This window comes from Salvelinus sp. IW2-2015, linkage group LG32 (assembly GCF_002910315.2).
Source record: "Salvelinus sp. IW2-2015 linkage group LG32, ASM291031v2, whole genome shotgun sequence".
In the NCBI taxonomy this organism is placed as follows: Eukaryota; Metazoa; Chordata; class Actinopteri; order Salmoniformes; family Salmonidae; genus Salvelinus; species Salvelinus sp. IW2-2015.
The window spans coordinates 7,219,504-7,240,325 of NC_036871.1; the positions used below are offsets into that span (position 1 = coordinate 7,219,504).

The 20,822-nt window shown below is 41.1% G+C and overlaps 1 protein-coding gene across 1 annotated transcript in view; it reads right to left on the reverse strand.

Annotated features, from left to right (window-relative positions):
- Positions 1-470: 470 nt before the first annotated feature.
- The window catches only part of LOC111957137 (tyrosine-protein kinase JAK1), a 37,589-nt gene continuing 17,237 nt past the window's right edge, over positions 471-20,822 (reverse strand). The window contains exon 25 of the mRNA XM_023977874.3: positions 471-5,379. Within this exon, the coding sequence (XP_023833642.1) occupies positions 5,254-5,379 (126 nt within the window). The 3' untranslated portion in view covers positions 471-5,253. The remainder of the gene's footprint in view (positions 5,380-20,822) is intronic.

The following is a 20,822-nucleotide window of genomic DNA, read 5'->3' on the forward strand; positions in this document are numbered from 1 at the left end:
AGAACGTTAGCAAAAATAGATAAGATCGTGCTACCATGGAAAGGAAAATACCTTCTATTTGTGGAAAAATCACCCTGATTAACTCTTAGTCATATCACAGTTTACCTATTTGCTTATGTTTTGCCTACACCTAGTGACTTTTAACAAAAAAAATTATATGAACAAAAAACATTCCATTTTATTTGGAATGGCAAGCCAGACAAAATTAAAAGGGGCTATTTATATGAATATGAATTTGGAGGGCAGACATGATTAAATATTAAAGCATTASACCTCTCACTAAAGGCATCAGTCATACAAAAGTTYTACTTAAATCCAAACTGYTTCTCTAGTAAATCGGTAMGAATGTCTCATCCTATGTTCAAGAATGGCCTTTTTCCCTTTATTCAGATTACACCTGCTCACTTTCGGTTGTTTGAAAAGTAAATAATCTCCAAAATATTGTTATTTTTTAAACAAGCCATAGAAAGTTGGTTGCAATTTCAGTTTAATCCACCTGAAAAGACAGAACAAATAATACAACAAATATTGTGGTTAAACTCAAATATACAAATTGATTTAAAAAAAAACATATTTAAAAAAATAAAAAAGGTATAATTTTAGTGAATGATATCATAAATAGTACTGGTGGAGTTGTCACACATGCAGCTAACACAGACATATGGAAATGTCTGCTCTTCCCAAACTTACAACCAACTAATTGCAGCATTACCACAAAAATGGAAGAGGCAAGTAAAAGGGGAAAAAGGTAAGGAACTTGTATTAAAGAACATAAATGGTGAAAGAAAAGTGTGATACATAAAAACATATACCAATTTCATTGAAGGACCAAAAAACTGACAGCTGTGCCATATAAATTGCAAAATAGTTGGGAAGAGATTTTCGATGTACCCATTCCATGGCACATGGTTTATGAATTGATACGCAAAACAATGCCGGATTCAAAACTTACAATTTTTCAATTTAAATTACGATACAAAATTCTTGCAACAAATAGAATGTTATATATATATATATATGGGGGATACAATCTTCCCAGCTCTGCAGATTTTTCTGTGAGGAGGCAGAGTCATTAGATCATTTATTTTGGTATTGTCCATATGTAGCTCGTTTTTGGTRGCAGGTCCAGGAATGGCTGAAGAGATTGCAACAMTTGCCTAGAACTAACGCTGCAGATAGCTATACTGGGTGATTTGAAAAGCCATAGTCAATCAATCAATAATATWATAATTATTTTAGCAAAAAWTTTTTTTTTWKATTTACAATCTCTAGAAGCTATGAGAATAGAAAGGTTCAGTACTTTTGTGAAGCATCACAGCACAGTTGAAAAATATATGGCAAATAGAAATGGTGTTGAGAGATAGATGGGAGGGGTTGAATGGAGCTGAAGGGTGGGACTAATTACAAGATAACCAATGTAAAACATACAGGGTCTGTAAAATGTATATAGGTTCAGAAATGTTGTGAAATAGAACAGTTACAAATAGAAATCAAACTGAATGGACATCAGAAATAGAGGAAGGACTAAAAACAAACAAAAMATAACTATTGTAAAATAGATTGTGTCTGTKAAATGTGTATAAGATGTATAAACTGAAGGTAGAAGCCTAAGTGTTATTTTTTATTAGTTCCCTCCAATTGGGGGAAGGGTGGTAGGGTTTGCGGTGAATAATAAAGGTATATTCAACAAACAAAAAAGTATGTATATCTATATAGGTATGTGTATGTATATATGTGTATACAGTATGTATGCATATGTACTTGTATGTATATGGATATATATATATTTACCAAAAAAAAAGATATGGTGGATGGGAAATGATGCAGACAATTACATTGATGGACGTAACAATCTTTCCACAATATTAAGCTGAGCCACCCCTTAAAAAACAATGGGAGTCGTTGTCCCAAAGGTAGGAAGGCAAGCGACAAGCTTAGGTCTGCATATTATGCCCATAGAAACGCAGTGAGCCCTCTTGCTTCACCTCTTCCTCTCTGCTGAAACTCTCACCGGAGAAAGCATCTGAGTGAGCGAAACAGCACCCCTCTGCCTTACGTCAGATACATGGTCTACACATACTGAGACAGAGGGGCGCTGTTTTGCTTGCTCGGATGTTTTATCTGAGGTTGATGAGTATTTCTGTCGGCGTGCGTCTCGGTCCCAAAAATGATCAATATTTTATTTGGACGGGTAAGGAGGTACGGGGTAGAGCAGGCCAGGATCCCTAAGGCCCGCCCATATTGCCGGCCCTGTCTGGTTACATTGAACAACACACCAGCTTTTCAGATTTATTTGTATGACAAGAAATAAACAACAAAGTTGGCTCTTTTACAATGGGGGTCAATGGGAAAGAACGTTTGTTTTCCCCAATTTGTTGGGCGTGGTCGAGGGGAATTCCTTCTTAGGACGTGATTATCGATTCAGAGTTTTGGCAGGATGATGCAATAGCAACCGTGCCATTCCAAACACATAAACCAGGAAAATGTATACAAAACACAGTGGAATATGAAGTGGATAATCCCATGTGGGACGATGAGCCTAAAATGAAGAAAATCGGCCCAAAATTGTAGGAGATATTCTCGCAGTTTAGAATCCTTAGCGTATTATAAAATAATATTAAAAAGTGCATGCCTTAAAGATGCAGGCCAGGCTTAAATCAGATCAGCGGTAACCTACATTGCTTTCATTGCTTTWGTTTAGGCGCTGTCGGCTTTATAACTGCGTAAAGATCTGTCAAATCCACAAGGGTCCCCTGCGTTACCTATTGCAATTGGACGCACCTAGTCGCATGATAAGTAGAAATCCCATGCAGCAGTTTGAACACTGAAATGTGTGAAATAATCTACTACTCAATTGGGCTCACAGATTTGACAGGTTTAACGCAGTTAACTGACTAGCCTAGTTAAATAAAGGTTAAATCAATTATGGGGTGAAAGCTATTGAAGTTTTAAGGTTACTACAAGCTTTACTCTGTTGATCTACGTGTACACGTGGGTGGAGTGGGATTTTTGGAGTAGCGGACACCTTTATTAACATGATACCCTCACCGGTTCCACTCCCATTGACTAGGGGGCAATAGCAAAGTTTTAATATTTTAGTCTTTCCATTTTGTGAAGGCCTTCCCTTGCTAGTAGTATCTAGCTGGCAGCATGGCTAGCTAGCTTTAGCCTGGCTAAAACATTTCAAGCTAGCTTGCCTTTATACCTTCCCACATCTCCATGTGAAATAATCCGATTTATAATTTTAAAAAATATGCCCTGGAAAATATTTGTATACTTGCTGGTGTAACCTAAAACATTATCCCAGTTTGATATGCTGCTTGTGTATTCATTCCCATATCAGCTAAACATAGACCATCATGTTTTGGTAATGGAGAAAAATGCACATGGCTAGCTAGTTGGCTACAGCAGGTTCTACCATTTCACAATAGCCTGAATCACTAGTTATTACTAATAAACTAAATGCCTTTTGGGTGGATTCTTGTTGTTTGGTTGGATTCTTGTTGTTTGGTTTACTGTTTAAACAGTCACTGAGAATATATTTCAATGCAAAATGGGCTACTTTGATGATGTAGCCTACAGATTAGATCAAGGAACCAAGTGACAACACTACCCCCACAGCTGCAGAAGAAATTATACAGTGTGTCTCAATTTTCAGATAGTAAATATCATGTTGACTGCCGGAGCCTATTACAAGGAGCCGCCCCTTTTTTGCAACACTCCGAATCTTGCGCCTGCGTAGAGCTTGTAGTAAACTTTACACCCAATAATGTATATATACACACTAGATGACTGACAGGGGGCACTCCCCCACCATTGTAAAAAATAGCTTGGAAGCTATAAAATGCATTTGTTGTTGCCACATGTCTTCTATTACAGACAAGTTAATGCATACATTTTAATTATATTATCTGAGCTAAACATWAAAAAAACMATGTCTCCGATACAACATGAAAAGTACTTAAATACATGCAATTTTGTCCTTGAAACAATTCATTGAAATACTGTAGAACTCGTATGGAGGACTGCTTTTCAGGGGAATGCCAATATACCCAACCGGTGGCTTCAAAGCCTCTCATTGGCCAATGCATAGCATCAGCAATCCAGGGTTTATATACATCATTGGTTACACCTTTGACAACGGCTAAAAAAAAAGTTATGAAAAGCTATCTGTTTGTTGGCTAACGCAAATTACCGCCTCAATGTCTTTCATCCTTACAAAATGAACTAACTCAGTTATCCAAAAGGGTCCTATTTAACTTACAATGTGTATCAATAGCTTGTAAAAAGAAAGAAACAAATACTGTACTATAGAAAATATTGAATGACAGCAGCATGCATTTGATGGTCAGAATACTTTTGAGTTACTGTATATGTACAGTATGTGGAAAAGTATATAAATCAAGCCCACATCTGGGCAATTTGTTTCTGTATTGTAAAAAAAAATGTGGCTTTTGTCCTTCTGCCTGTCTGTGATGGTTGACGTCTGTCTGTCTTTGTGTGTCTGTGCTAGATTACGTCTATTTTTATGTCTGTAGTAGTCAATGTCAGTCTGTCAGTCTATCTGTGCTAACACACATCTGTCTGTTCCGCTAACTGACATTCGTCTGTCTGTCTGTCTGTCAGTCTTTTCATCCATCCATCCGTCTATTTGGATAGATGTGTTTGCTAAATGGCATATACACTGAGTGTTCAAAACATTAAGAACACCTGCTCTTTCCATGACAGACTGACCAGGTGAATCCAGGTGAAAGCTATGATCCCTTACTGATGTCACTTGTTAAATCCCCTTCAAACAGTGTAGATGAAGGGAAGGAGACAGGTTAAATAATGATTTTTAAGCCTTGAGACATGGATTGAGTATTTGTGCCATTCAAAGGGTGATGGTGCAAGAAATGTAAGTGCCTTTGAGTGGTGTATGGTAGTAGGTGCCAGGCGRGCCGGTTTTGCAACGCTGCTGGGTTTTTCATGCTCAACCTGTTTTCCGGGTGTATCAAGAATGATCCACCACCCAAAGGACATCCAGACAACTTCACACAACTGTGGCAAGCATTGGAGTCAACATAGGCCAGCATCCTTGTGGAACGCTTTCGACACCTTGTAGGGTCCATGCCCCGACGAATTGATGCTGTTCTGAGGGCAAAAAGGGGTGGGGGGAGCAACTCAATATTAGGAAGGTGTTCCTAATGTTTTGGTATACTCAGTGTATATTATATTATTGTATATATCCATCTATGTGTGAGCTCTATCAGTTCAGACAGCCAGTCTATCTCCTCGGTGCCTCTCGTCCAGCAGCGTCTCCAGCTCCGTGATCAGGCCTTTGAACTGGATCCTGTTCGCCGGGTCATACTCCCAACACCTCCTCATCAGGAAGTATACCTGCGCACACGCACACGCACACACACACAGAAAGGGAGAGAGATATGTATGAGTATGTTGCACGTCACTCCTTCACAGGAGAGGCATTTGAAAAACAATTCTCTCCATCAAAATGCATTTGACAGAAATGCCTTTGGGAAACATGTGAACTTTCATGTGCCTTAATAACAAACTTGTATGCCATCTGTAATTAAGAATATAATTGTTAAATTACAAGCCTAGTTGGTTCAGCCACAGAAAAATACAGGAACCTTCACGCTAGCCATGATTGGCTGAGATAATGGATGGACTGGACATGCCGAGAGATGAGTTCTGATTGGTCTACCATGTAGCATGCTTCTGTCTATAACATGAGCAGCTCAGTATGTAGATAATCCTTGCTACTGAAGCTTTTTTGAAAGATATGTTAGCCATGTAGAACTGCAAAAGCGTTGCTACTGCTCTCAATAACATTGCTGCCTTGAATTTAGCAGGCACTATCGACAAAGATCAGTGGGGAAAAGTTGTGATGGACTACTTTCTGCACACGGTCAGTGTAAACCGGAGAGACTTGTCACAACGGGCCAAACATGCTGTACAAACAAAACGGAAAAGACACAGGACGTCTTACTTCGTTAAAGGGGTTCCGGTCTGCCATGAAGCGTTCCTGCATGTATATGGGTAAATCTAGCTACATTTTCAGATAGCATACATTTCTAATTTAGGCAGAAAGTCATTTTCATTGCAAGTTAAAGAGTATTGTTAGCTAGCTAGCAAACCTTAACTTGATTGCTCGCTAGCTAACAATGAACCTAGTTGGTTAGCTTTCGCTACTTACAGATTCATACTACTGCATTTTATGCGTGGTGGCTAGCTATGACAATCTGTTTGTATTGCTAGTATTGTATGTGTTGGAATTATGGTTCATTGTTTGGCTAACTACATGTCTAAACAAAAGACTCCACATCGCCAGATGATTTTTTATTTATTTTATTTATTTCACCTTTATTTAACCAGGTAGGCAAATTGAGAACACGTTCTCATTTACAATTGCGACCTGGCCAAGATAAAGCAAAGCAGTTCGACACATACAACAACACAGAGTTACACATGGAGTAAAACAAACATACAGTCAATAATACAGTGAAAAATAAGTCTATATACAATGTGAGCAAGTGAGGTGAGATAAGGGAGGTGAAGGCAAACAAAATATATATATAAATAAATAAAAATATAAAAAGGCCATGGTGGCGAAATAAATACAATATAGCAAGTAAAAAAAATATAAAAAAATAAAAATAAACACTGGAATGGTTGGTTTGCAGTGGAAGAAAGTGTAAAGTAGAGATAGAAATAATGGGGTGCAAAGGAGCAAAATAAATAAATAAATACAGTAGGTAAAGAGGTAGTTGTTTGGGCTAAATTATAGATGGGCTATGTACGGTGCAGTAATCTATGAGCTGCTCTGACAGCTGGTCTTAAAGCTAGTGAGGGAGATAAGTGTTTCCAGTTTCAGAGATTTTTGTAGTTCGTTCCAGTCTTGGCAGCAGAGAACTGGAAGGAGAGGCGGCCAAAGGAAGAATTGGTTTTGGGGTGCCAGAGAGATATACCTGCTGGAGCGCGTGCTACAGGTAGGTGCTGCTATGGTGACCAGCGAGCTGAGATAAGGGGGACTTTACCTAGCAGGGTCTTGTAGATGACTGGAGCCAGTGGGTTTGGCGACGAGTATGAAGCAGGGCCAGCCAACGGAGTGTACAGTCGCAGTGGTGGGTAGTTAATGGGGCTTTGTGACAAACGGATGGCACTGTGATAGACTGCATCCAATTTATTGAGTAGGGTTTTGGAGGCTATTTTGTAAATGACATCACCGAAGTCGAGGATTGGTAGGATGGTCAGTTTACAAGGGTATGTTTGGCAGCATGAGTGAAGATGCTTTTGTGGAATAGGAAGCCAATTCTAGATTTAACTTTGGATTGGAGATGTTTGATGTGAGTCTGGAAGGAGAGTTTACAGTCTAACCAGACACCTAGGTATTTGTAGTTGTCCACATATTCTAAGTCAGAGCCGTCCAGAGTAGTGATGTTGGACAGGCGGGCAGGTGCAGGCAGCGATCGGTTGAAGAGCATGCATTTAGTTTACTTGTATTAAGAGCAATTGGAGGCCACGGAAGGAGAGTTGTATGGCATTGAAGCTCGCCTGGAGGGTTGTTAACACAGTGTCAAAAGAAGGGCCAGAAGTATAAGAATAGTGTGTCTGCGTAGAGGTGGATCAGAGAATCACCAGCAGCAAGAGCGACATCATTGATGTATGCAGAGAAGAGAGTCGGTCCAAGATTGACCCTGTGGCACCCCATGGAGACTGCCAGAGCCCGGACAACAGACCCTCCGATTTGACACCTGAACTCGATCAGAGAAGTAGTTGGTGACCAGGCGAGGCAATCATTAGAGAAACCAAGGCGATGAGGATGTGGTGATTGACAGAGTCAAAGCCTTGGCAGGTCAATGAATACGGCTGCACAGTATTGTTTCCTATCGATGGCGGTTAAGATATCGTTTATGGACCTTGAGCCGTGGCTGAGGTGCACCCATGACCAGCTCTGAAACCAGATTGCATAGCGGAGAAGGTATGGTGGGATTCGAAATGGTCGGTATCTGTTTGTTGACTTGGCTTCGAAGACCTTAGAAAGGCAGGTAGGATAGATATAGGTCTGTAGCTGTTAGGGTCAAGAGTGTCACCCTTTGAAGAGGGGATAACCGCAGCTGCTTTCCAATCTTTGGGAATCTCAGACGATACGAAAGAGAGGTTGAAAAGGCTAGTAATAGGGTGGCAACAATTTCAGCAGATAGGTTTTGAAGAAAGGGTCCAGATTATCTAGCCCGGCTGATTTGTAAGGGTCCAGATTTTGCAGTTCTTTCAGAACATCAGCTGACTGTATTTGGGAGAAAGAGAAATGGGGAAGGCTTGGGCGAGTAGCAAGAGGAAGGGCAGTGCTGTTGACCGGGTAGGGGTAGCCAGGGGGAAAGCATGGCCAGCCGTAGAAAAATGCTTATTGAAATTCTCAATTATAGTGGATTTGTCGGTGGTGACAGTGTTTCCTATCTTCAGTGCAGTTGGAAGCTGGGAGGAGGTGTTCTTATTCTCCATGGACTTTACAGTGTCCCAGAACTTTTTTGAATTTGTTTTGCAGGAAGCAAATTTCTGCTTGAAAAAGCTAGCCTTTTCTAACTGCCTGTGTATATTGGTTTCTAGCTTCCCTGAAAAGTTGCATATCACGGGGGCTGTTCGATGCTAATGCAGAACGCCATAGGATGTTTTTCTGTTGGTTAAGGGCAGTCAGGTCAGGAGAGAACCAAGGGCTATATCTGTTCCTGGTTCTAAATTTCTTGAATGGGGCATGCTTATTCAAGATGGTGAGGAAGGCATTTAAAAAAAATATCCAGGCATCCTCTACTGACGGGATGAGATCAATATCCTTCAGGATACCTCGGCCAGGTCGATTAGAAAGGCCTGCTCGCTGAAGTGTTTCAGGGAGCGTTTGACAGTGATGAGTGGAGGTCGTTTGACCGCTGACCCATTACGGATGCAGGCAATGAGGCAGTGATCGCTGAGATCTTGGTTGAAAACAGCAGAGGTGTATTTGGAGGGCAAGTTGGTTAGGATGATATCTATGAGGGTACCCGTGTTTACGGAATTGGGGTGGTACCTGGTAGGTTCATTGATAATTTGTGTGAGATTGAGGGTATCAAGCTTAGATTGTAGGATGGCGTGGGTGTTAAGCATGTTCCAATTTAGGTCGCCTAGCAGCACGAGCTCTGAAGATAGATGGGGGGCAATCAGTTCACATATGGTGTCCAGAGCACAGCTGGGGCAGAGGGTGGTCTATAGCAGGCGGCAACAGTGAGAGACTTGTTTTTAGAGAGGTGGATTTTTAAAAGTAGAAGTTCAAATTGTTTGGGAACAGACCTGGATAGTAAAACGAACTCTGCAGGCAATCTTTGCAGTAGATTGCAACACCGCCCCTTTGGCCGTTCTATCTTGTCTGAAAATCTTGTAGTTGGGGATGAAAATGTCAGAATTTTTGGTGGTCTTTCTAAGCCAGGATTCAGACACGGCTAAAACATCCGGGTTGGCAGAGTGTACTAAAGCAGTGAACAAAACAAACTTAGGGAGGAGGCTTCTAATGTTAACATGCATGAAACCAAGGCTATTACGGTTACAGAAGTCATCAAAAGAGAGCGCCTGGGGAATAGGAGTGGAGCTAGGTACTGCAGGGCCTGGATTCACCTCTACATCACCAGAGGAACAGAGGAGGAGTAGGATAAGGGTACGGCTAAAAGCTATGAGAATTGGTCGTCTAGAACGTCTAGAACAGAGAGTAAAAGGACGTTTCTGGGGGCGATAAAATAGCTTCAAGGAATAATGTACAGACAAGGGTATGGTAGGATGTGAATACAGTGGAGGTAAACCTAGGTATTGAGTGATGATGAGAGAGATATTGTCTCTAGAAACATCATTGAAACCAGGTGATGTCATCGCATATGTGGGTGGTGGAACTGAAAGGTTGGATATGGTATAGTGAGCAGGGCTAGAGGCTCTACAGTGAAATAAGCCAAATAACACTAACCAGAACAGCAATGGACAAGGCATATTTACATTAAGGAGAGGCATGCTTAATCGAGTGATCAATAAGGGTCCAGTGAGTAGAGGTTGGTTGGGGTCACGGCGATCCAGACAGCTGGCCGGGTAGATGGCTATCGGTAGCAAGATAGCATAGGATGGAGGTCTATTTTTAGACACCTCGTGCGTTTCCGTCGGTAGATTGGTGGGGTTCCGTGTGGTAGAGGGGATCAATCCAATTGCAAAATAGATATAGTGACCCAAGAAAAAAATTGTCCGATATACTTATTCAGATGCAGCCGATAAGACAGCTAACGATTAGCGGGACCCAGATGAGCGTTCATGTAACGTCGCGACGGAGGTGCCAGTTGGATAACTCCCTCGGGCAGATAACGTCGGCAGTCAGTCGTGAAGGCCCGGTGGGGCTCCGTATCTGCAGCAAAAAAAAAAACGGGTCCGGATAGGTGACTGTAGCCCAGGAATGGCTGATGGAACTCCTCAGCTGGCTAGCTCCGGAATAATTTAAGTTTGCTCCGGGATCGACGTAAGCCAATAGTCAACGGTTTGCAGCTAGCTAGCTGCGAAATCAAGGTGCAAATGTCCAGAGCCTGCGGCTGAAATCCGGGGAAACTGAGAGAGAAAAAGGCCCGGTATGCTCCGGTCCGAGTCGCATTGCACAAAAGTGCCGGTAGATTATCGAGCTAAAGGAATAGCTGATGACCACAAAACGTGGGCAGCTGAAACACCAACGCTAGCCAGCAAACCGGCTAACTTCTGGGCAGCTTCAGATTAGCTTCTGGCTAGCTTTCGGCTAGCTTCTGGTTAGCTTTCTGGCTAGCTTCTGATTAGCCCCTGGCTAGCTTCCACTGTGGATTTTCAGATTTGAGGTAAATAATACTTTTTTTTTGTAATTGGTGAGGCGGGTTGCAGGAAAGCTTTGCAGGAAAGCTTTTGTAGTTGAGTTCTTGGATAATAAAATATATAAAGATATGCGAAGAAAGGTGTAAATATATATATATATATTATTATATATATATATTATATATATATATATAATATAATATATTTATATATATATATATATATAGGACACGACAATACGAGGACAAAAATTAAATCTGAACTGCTAAGCCATCTTGGAACAATGACTACAATGATTACATGACCCATCAAGTTAATCAGGTGTGTCTGAAGGTGATTACGGCCATCCATTGTATTTCATGAACATGTGTACATGTCTAGACATTACTGACCCATCCACTTAGCTAGATGTGGCTGGGGGGTGGTTGTAGCATTTTAGACATTTAGACAGGTGTGTCTGGGTTAGCATCACCTACACACTAAACAAAAATATAAACGCAACATGTAAAGTGTTGGTCCCATGTTTCATAAACTGAAATAAAAGTTCACAAAAAATGTCCATCTTATTTCTCTCAAATGTTTTGCACAACTTTGTTTACATCCTTGTTAGTGAGCATTTCTCCTTTGCCAAGATAATCCATACACCTGACAGGTGTGGCATATCAAGAAGCTGATTAAACAGCATGATCATTACACCAGGGGCGTAGCCAGATGTTTTTTTTTGGATAGGCCTAGAAACATTTGGCTAGGCACTTTTTCTACTTATTTATTACATTTATTTTGTGATATGCACCATATATTATTTCTTAATACAATCGTTTTATACTAGTGCATAGTACTTGGAGCAACCTCGTTACATATACAAATAATTACCTATCCCAGCATATTAAAATAAGACAGTAACTTTAGACCAGTTGCCAACAACATAAAACTCATCTTCAGGCGCACTTTAATCTCGATGGGCAAACAAGCCTATATTTGATGTTACAATTTATAACACGGCGGGCAGTAGTACTATAAAAAGGTAACTTACCTTTAGTAGACTTATCATAAGGCGTGACCTACATCACAAGGCGCAGACGGCGAGGCTTTGTGTTGAATATGGTGATTTCATCATAATCCAATGTATCTGTCAGTTCACTCTCTAAAGACAGCAAACTGAAGTGGTTCAGCCGGGCGCTTGTCATTGGTGTGCGAAGACGATTGTTTTATCCTAGTTGTTGTTGGGAAAAGTCTCTCCACACTGCATGATGTCATTGGAAGTGTGACAATGATCTTTAACCTCTCTAGGGTATGTGGGACGGTAGCGTCCCACCTCGTCAACAGCCAGTGAAACTGCAGTGCGCCAAATTCAAAACAACAGAAATCCCATAATTTAAATTCCTCAAACATACAAGTATTTTACACCATTTTAAAGATACACTTGTTGTAAATCCAGCCAAAGTGTCCGATTTCAAAAAGGTTTTACGACGAAAGCACACCAAATGATTATGTTAGGTATGAGCCAAGTCATAGAAATTTTTCCAGCCCAAGAGAGGAGTAACAAAAAGCAGAAATAGAGATAAAATGAATCACTAACCTTTGATTATCTTCATCAGATGACACTCATAGGACTTCATGTTACACAATACATGTATGTTTTGTTCGGTAAAGTTCATATTTATATCCAAAAATCTGAGTTTAGGCAGGACGCTATTGTCTCACTTGGCAAAAAGCCAGAGAAAATGCAGAGCGCCAAATTCAAATGAATTACTATGAAAATTACTATAAAAATCAATCTTTCATTAAATCACACATGAAAGATACCAAATTAAAGCTACACTGGTTGTGAATCCAGCCAACATGTCAGAATTCAAATAGGCTTTTCGGCGAAAGCAAACAATGCTATTATCTGAGGATAGCACAATAGTAAACAAAGACAGAGAAGCATATTTCAACCCTGCAGGCGCGACACAAAACGCAGAAATAAAAATATAATTCATGCCTTACCTTTGACGAGCTTCTGTTGTTGGCACTCCAATATGTCCCATAAACATCACAAATGGTCCTTTTGTTTGATTAATTCCGTCGATATATATCCAAAATGTCAATTTATTTGGCGCGTTTGATCCAGAAAAACACCGGTTCCAACTTGTGAAACGTGACTACAAAATATCTCAAAGGTTACCTGTAAACTTTTCCCAAAAAATGGCAAACTACTTTTGTAATACAACTTTAGGTATTTTTTAACGTTAATAATCAATCAAATTGAAGACGTGATGATCTGTGTTCAATACATGATTAAAACCAACTATAGCTAGCTTTCTGGTCACGCTCTTCTATCTAACAGGACTCTTCAAGTGACTCTCGTTCAAGATGGCCGTAGTTCTTCATTACACAAAGGAATAACCTCAACCAATTTCTCAAGACTGTTGACATCCAGTGGAAGCGGTAGTTGAAAAGAGAGTGACCTCAAAAAAACAAATTCTGAATGGTTTGTCCTCGGGGTTTCGCCTGCTAAATAAGTTCTGTTATACTCACAGACATGATTCAAACAGTTTTAGAAACTTCAGAGTGTTTTCTATCCAAATCTACTAATAATATGCATATCTTATCTTCTGGGGATGAGTAGCTGGCAGTTTTCGCTGCCGTGATGCGCTCACATCCCAATTACTAATATCATGCTTAATCATTATCTCTTCAGTTAGCTTGAGAACTTTATCAAAGTCTCCCCCTGAGTTCTCTGAACATAGAAAAGCTGCTTTTGAGGATTTCAATTCGTAGCAACATCAATAGTGTCGAACAATTTACTAAACGTGACTAACATGAATAAAAACTAAATTTGGTTTGTCCACAAGCCTCTGAAAAATCTGCAAGAACCTCTAAAATGAAATCTAGTAGTAACAGCACTTTACTCACAGACCCTGATTTTGAACTCCTACCATACATCCGTGGATGTTTCTATCTCGATACATGGTCTATCGGGATGCAACTCTTTCTGTACTTCTATGAATCGAGCATGTCTGTGGGATCCACTCATAAATGTGTGTAGCTGGTTTACTGTGTCAAAAAAAGTACTGACATATCCCGACACTTTTGCAGCGGTGCACAGAACCAAATTCAAACGGTGGGAGTTGCAATGCACATACACCGCTTGCTTAAATGTTTGCTTTAGTAGGACATGTACCCCTCTGTCCCTGACATGACTGAAGCTCCATCGAAACAAAAATCCACACACAGTGGGATCCAACTCCAGGGGTTGCAACACTTCAAGTATTTTCAGAGAAATTCCTTGTGCAGACAAATCAGCGGTTTCCATAATCCCAACAGCTCTTTCTTGAATCATTCCAGCATGAATGTATCGGATGCACACAGCAATAAGTTCTCGTTTAGATTGATCTTTATATTCATCTGCTAGTATGGCAAAATACGTGGAAGGCGCAGAATGAACTTAATCTTTTATCCTGCACAGTAACAATGATGCTGCACACTCCAGCAACTCGTTCTGAATTTCGGGGCTCATAAGCCTGGCATTGCGAGGTAGCTCATTAAGCCTGTTTTGTATTTCTGAGTCATACTTTGAGATGAAATTGAAGATTTCTAAAAAGTTACCTTTGTTGATTGCCTCTTGGGTTTCTATTTGCCTTCTGAGTGGAATATCCTGCTTTGCACACATCAGAACCATATCTATGACCACTTTAACATGTACACAGTTTCTTTCTATAAAATCCATGTTTGCATCACCATGTATTTTGTCCAACACAGTCTCACGACTTCTAGGCCCATGGGTCTAGAATTCAAATGTTGCAAGGGCACTAGCATGTAATTTGCTATTCTCGTGTTTGCAGCAAGCATTTCTTGTGAGTTTCCAGTTTTTAAATCCATCTCGTACAAATCTGAATTCAACATTTGCCCCAGGAAAGTGCGGACAAAACGTACAATATATTGCATCTTTTGCTTTACTATACTCAATCCACACAAACTGGTCATACATCCTTGAAGAGAAGCAGCGTGATTTGCCATTTATCATACTTGAAGGGAACTTTGCTAGATTTGGTTGACAGGCTGGTCAACGGCAGACAAATCTGACGGTGGACCTACTGCAGGTTCACCTCCGCCCGCAGCATCAAGAACGATAGGAGACAGTGGGGTAGGCAAGCATGCCTGGCTCAACGTGGCATTGGCGGTTGTGATGGCGATTGCGGTTGTTTCTATCCTGGCGCCACCTGTTAATGTCTCATTCTGGAAGCTATCGGTAGATTGATCCAAATTATTTTCTGGCACACACTCTGTCACGATCGTCTAATGAATTAACGGACCAAGGCGCAGCGTACGTAGAGTTCCACATGTTTAATCAGACGAAACTCACAAAAACAATAAACAGCAAATGAAACCGTGAAGTCATGGAGTGCTCACAGGCAACTACACACAAACAAGATCCCACAAAACACAATGGGGAAATGGCTGCCAAAATATGATCCCCAATCAGAGACAATGATAAACAGCTGCCTCTGATTGAGAATCATACCAGGCCAACATAGAAACAACCTAGATAGGAACACCCCCCCTAGTCACACCCCGACCTAACCAAAATAGAGAATAAAAAGGCTCTCTATGGTCAGGGCGTGACACACTCCTTTTCCTCCAGACGTCTTTTTTTGAAAACTCTAGCGATCGACATTTGGTTTGCCATAAAACTACTAGAACTACTAAATTACCTTAGCTGGTGAGTCAATTCGAGTAAGCTAACGTGGTAGAGCTTGCTAGCTTATGCGCTACAAGGTTTAGCCACGTGACATTGCCAGGTTGTTCAGGTAAACCATCGTATACATTTTTTTTAATGTAACCAATGGTCGGAAGCCAACCTGATTGCCGCGGACTATTTCTTTGTTACATTATATTAAAATTACCCATAGAAAATAAATCTCTTTTAACAATGTAATAAAATAAATACAAATAAAAATGCATATTGAATAATTTATGGAACTTTTTTGGGGTAGGCCTGAGATCAAACTGGGTAGGCCACAGCCTACCCAGGCCTACGCCGCTGCATTACACAGGTGCACCTTGTGCTGTGGACAATAAAAGGCCACTCTAAAATGTTCCTTTTTGTCACACAACACAATGCCACTGACGTCTCAAGCTTTGAGGGAGCGTGCAATTGGCATGCTGACTGCGGGAATGTCAACCACAGTTGTTGCAAGAGAATTGATTGTTCATTTCTCGACCTCCAACGTCGTTTTAGAGAATTTGGCAGTACGTCCAACTGGCCTTACAACTGCAGACCACGTGTATGGCTTTGTGTGGCCGAGCGTTTGTTGCAGAGTGCCCCATGGTGGCGGTGGGGTTGTGGTATGGGTAGGTATAAGCTACAGACAACGGACACAGTTGCATTTTATCAAAGGCAATTTGAATGCACAGAGATACCGTCACGAGAACCTGAAGCCCATTGTCGTGCCATTCATCCGCTGCCATCACCTCATGTTTCAGCATGATAATACACAGCCCCATGTCGCAAGGATCTGTACACAATTCTTTCAAGCTGAAAATATGCCAGTTCTTACATGGCCTGCATACTCACCAGACATGTCACAAATTGAGCATGTTTGGGATGCTCTTGATCGACAGGTATAACAGCTTGTTCCAGTTCCCGCCAATATCCAGCCATTGAAGAGTGGGACAACATTCCACAGGCCACAATCAACAGCCTGATCAACTCTACGCAAAGGAGATGTCGCGCTGCATGAGGCAAATGGTGGTCACACCAGATACTGACTGGTTTTCTGATCCAGGACACTACCTTTTTTTGAAGGTATCTGTGACCAACAGATGCACATCTGTATTTCCAGTCATGTGAAATCCATAGATTAGGACCTAATGAATTTATTTGACTGATTTCCTTATATGAACTGTAACTCAGTAAAAATCTTTGAAATTGTTGCATGTTGCATTTATATTTTTGTTCAGTATAATAATTACAAAATATTTAATCTCAGCACTTTCTATTTTTTATATTGCTACTATGCAAGTAACCATTTCACTGTACCGTTTACACCTTCTGTATCCTGTGCATGTGACAAATAAACTTGTGCTTACCAGAGACGGAACTGTGAAGAACAAATTGACCTGCACCAAAGTCAGATTAGGAGGTATGCCAAGGACTTTATTGAAGGCTACTACTTTGACCACCTTTCGTCTTAATCTTTGGTTGTTAACTTCTTGCAACTATAGGGGGTGCTGTTCCGCATTAGCATATTTGTGTCTCCAAATTAAACTGCCTCAAAAAAAAGACCGAGCAAGATGATGCACTTCTTTTTTATTTATTTAATTTATTCACTTTATTTAACAGGTAGGCAAATTCGAAACAGTTCTCATTACACTATCGGCGACCTGGCCAGATAAGCAAAAGCAGTTGACACATACAAAACACAGAGTTACACCATGGAGATAAAACAAACATACAGTATTAATACCAGTGAAATAATCTATATACAATGTGAGCAAGTGAGGTGAGATAAGGAGGTGAAGGCAAACAATATATAAATATAATAAATAAAATTATAAAAAAAGCCATGGTGGCGAAATAATACAAGTAGCAAGTTTAAAAAATATAAAAAATAAAAATAAACACTGGAATGGTTGGTTTGCAGGAAGAAAAGTGTAAAGTAGGAGATAGAAATAATGGGGTGAAGAGCAATTAAATAACTAAATACAGTAGGTAAGAGGTAGTTGTTTGGGCTAAATGTAGATGGGTATGTACAGGTGCGTAATCTATGAGCTGCTTGGACAGCTGGCTGACGTTAAGCTAGTTGGGGAGTAAAGTGGTTTCCAGTTTTCAGAGATTTTTGTAGTCCGTTCCGTTCATGGCAGAGAAGAACTGGGAAGGAGAGGCGGCCAAGGAAATTGGTTTTGGGGGTGACAGAGAGATATACCTGCTGGAGCGCGTGCTCACAGTAGGTTCTTGCCTATGGTGACCAGCGACTGAGATAAGGGGGGACTGTTACCTAGCAGGGTCTTCGTAGATGACCTGGAGCAGTGTTTTGGCGACGAGTATGAGCGAGGGCAGCCAACGAGAGTGTACAGGTTCGCAGTGGTGGGCGTAGTTATGGGGCACTTTGTCGTGACAAAACGGATGGGCACTGATAGACTTGCATCCAATTTTATTGAGTAGGGTTTTGGAGGCTTTTTTAAATGACTCACGAAGTTCGAGGATCCTGTAGGATGGTCAGTTTTCAAGGGTACTGTTGGCAAGCATGAGTGAAGGCATCGCATTTGTTGCGGAATAGGAAGCCAATTCTAGATTTAACTTTGGGATTTTGAGATGTTTTGGATGTGAGTCTGGAACGAGAGTTTACAGTTAACCAGGACACCTAGGTATTTGTAGTTGTTCCACATATCTAATCCAGATGACCGTCCAGAGTGTGATGTTGGACAGGCGGGCAAGGGTCAGGCAGCGTCGGTTGAAGAGCATGCATTTAGTTTTACTTGTATTTAAGAGCAATTGGAGGCACGGAAGGAGAGTTGTATGGCATTGAAGCTCGCCTGGAGGGTTGTTAACACAGTGTCAAAAGAAGGGCCAGAAGTTACAGAATAGTGTCGTCTGCGTAGAGGTGGATTCAGAGAATCACCAGCAGCAAGAGCGACATCATTGATGTATACAGAGAAGAGTCGGTCCAAGAATTGAACCCTGTGGCACCCCATAGAGACTGCCAGAGGCCCGGACAACAGACCCTCCGATTTGACACACTGAACTCGATCAGAGAAGTAGTTGGTGAAGAGAAACCAAGGCTTCGAGTCGCGATGAGGATGTGGTGATTGACAGAGTCAAAGCTTGGCCGGTCAATGAATAGGGCTGCACAGTATTGTTTCCTAATCGATGGCGGTTAAGATATCGTTTATGACTTTGAGCGTGGCTGAGTGCACCCATGACCAGCTCTGAAACCAGATTGCATAGCGGAGAAGGTATGGTGGGAATTCGAAATGGTCGGTAATATGTTTGTTGACTGGCTTTCGAAGACCTTAGAAAGGCAGGGTAGGATAGATATAGGTCTGTAGCTGTTAGGGTTCAAGAGTGGTCACCCCTTTGAAGAGGGGATAACGCAGCTGCTTTCCCAATCTTTGGAATCTCAGACGATTACGAAAGAGAGGTGAAAAGAAGTACGCTGAGGTGGTCTTTTTGATGTATTTCAGAACAGCAGTTTTCCCTGCTTGGAGCACAGTGAAGTGGGCAAGGCAGTACGGACTTCTTCTCTTACATCTGCAAGCAGAGTCTGAACATCGGACAGGGTGGCATTACCTCCCTCAATCCGTGCAATGGCTACTGCTATAGGTTTCAGGCAGTGCTCTACCACTCTCTCCCCAAAATACATCATCCGGAGGATCCTCTTGATGGGCTGTCCATATCGGCAGACTGTGATATGGCCATTTCTTGGAGAGACTCCCCCTCAAGGAGACTGTCAAACATCATGAAAACACCACCCCAACGAGGTTGCTGCTGGCAGCTTCAATGTGGTGCTCTTATTCTTCTCACTTTGCTTGGTGACGAAGTTTGCTGCAATAACTTGATGACACTTCACATACCTAACCATTTCCTTGGCTCTCTTGTAGATTGTATCCATTGTTTTTCAGTGTATGATGTCCTTGAGGAGCAGATTCAATGCATGAGCAGCACAGCCAATGGGTGTGATGTGAGGATAGGTTCCTCCACAGACCAAGCAGCCTTCATGTTCGCAGCATTGTCTGTCAACAGTGCAAATACCTTCTGTGGTCCAAGGTCATTGATGACTGCCTTCAGCTAATCTGCAATGTAGAGACCAGTGTGTCTGTTGTCCCTTGTGTCTGTGCTCTTGTAGAATACTGGTTGAGGCGTGGAGATAATGTAGTTAATTATTCCTTGCCCACAAACATTCGACCACCTATCAGAGATGATTGCAATACAGTCTCGCTTTCTCTATGATTTGCTTGACCTTCACTTGAACTCTGTTGAACTCTGCATCCAGCAAATGAGTAGATAAAGCATGTCTGGTTGGAGGGGTGTATGCTGGGCGAAGAACATTCAGAAATCTCTTCCAAACACATTGCCTGTGAGCATCAGAGGTGAACCAGTTGCATACACAGCTCGAGCAAGACATTAATCAAGCATTTCTCTGACTAAATGCCTCCACTGATTCCAGGAGGACCATGAGCTGTTGCTATCGATAAGTCTGATTCATAATTTTCACCTTGAATGGAAGTAGAGGGACTTTTGTCAGAGGTTGCTTGTTGTGAGTGCTGAAGGAACTTTATGCACTTGGCCAGATGATTCTGCAGCTTTGTTGCATTCTTCACATATGATTTGGACAGTATTTGCAAATGTACACAGCTTCCTTCACATTAGCTGCAGTGAAATGTCTCCACACATCAGATAGTGCCCATAGCATTTCCCTGTAAAGATTAGAAAAAAATGAGTTAAAATAAACAACAAATACAATTTATGTACAGATCAATAGTTAATCAGTTAGATTAAACAACTCCTTTGTAAGATAAATATTTTAAAATGAAACATGTATGGAAACAGGTGAATTAACACTCCTCAGTTAGCAGGCTCAAGCAGCTAAAACCCACATGGTAGCAAAAACTAACAAGCAGAAATTGTTAACAGATAGAAATAATTTAAACACACTTTGCTGTAGGCTACTATTTACTAGTTAACAAAAAAATCATGTAATATAAAAATATATTCACCCCCACCAGTATTGTAATCAAAACTTACCAGAAAGCATGTAGTCCTTGTCGCAGACAGTGTAGTAGTGTGGGCTCAATAGCATCTCATTAGTGTGCAAGATCTTGAGAATCAGCTGTACATGTGATGGAAAAGTGCACTGCACATGTGATGGAAGAGCGCACTGTACATGCAGAGGGTTGCAATTCCATTGATTGGGGATACTTTACACAAAATATGCCACAAGACCTAGAATTGCTTGTGTATCCCCAAAAAAGTTCACTGTTATAAGCAAACTTTTCTGATG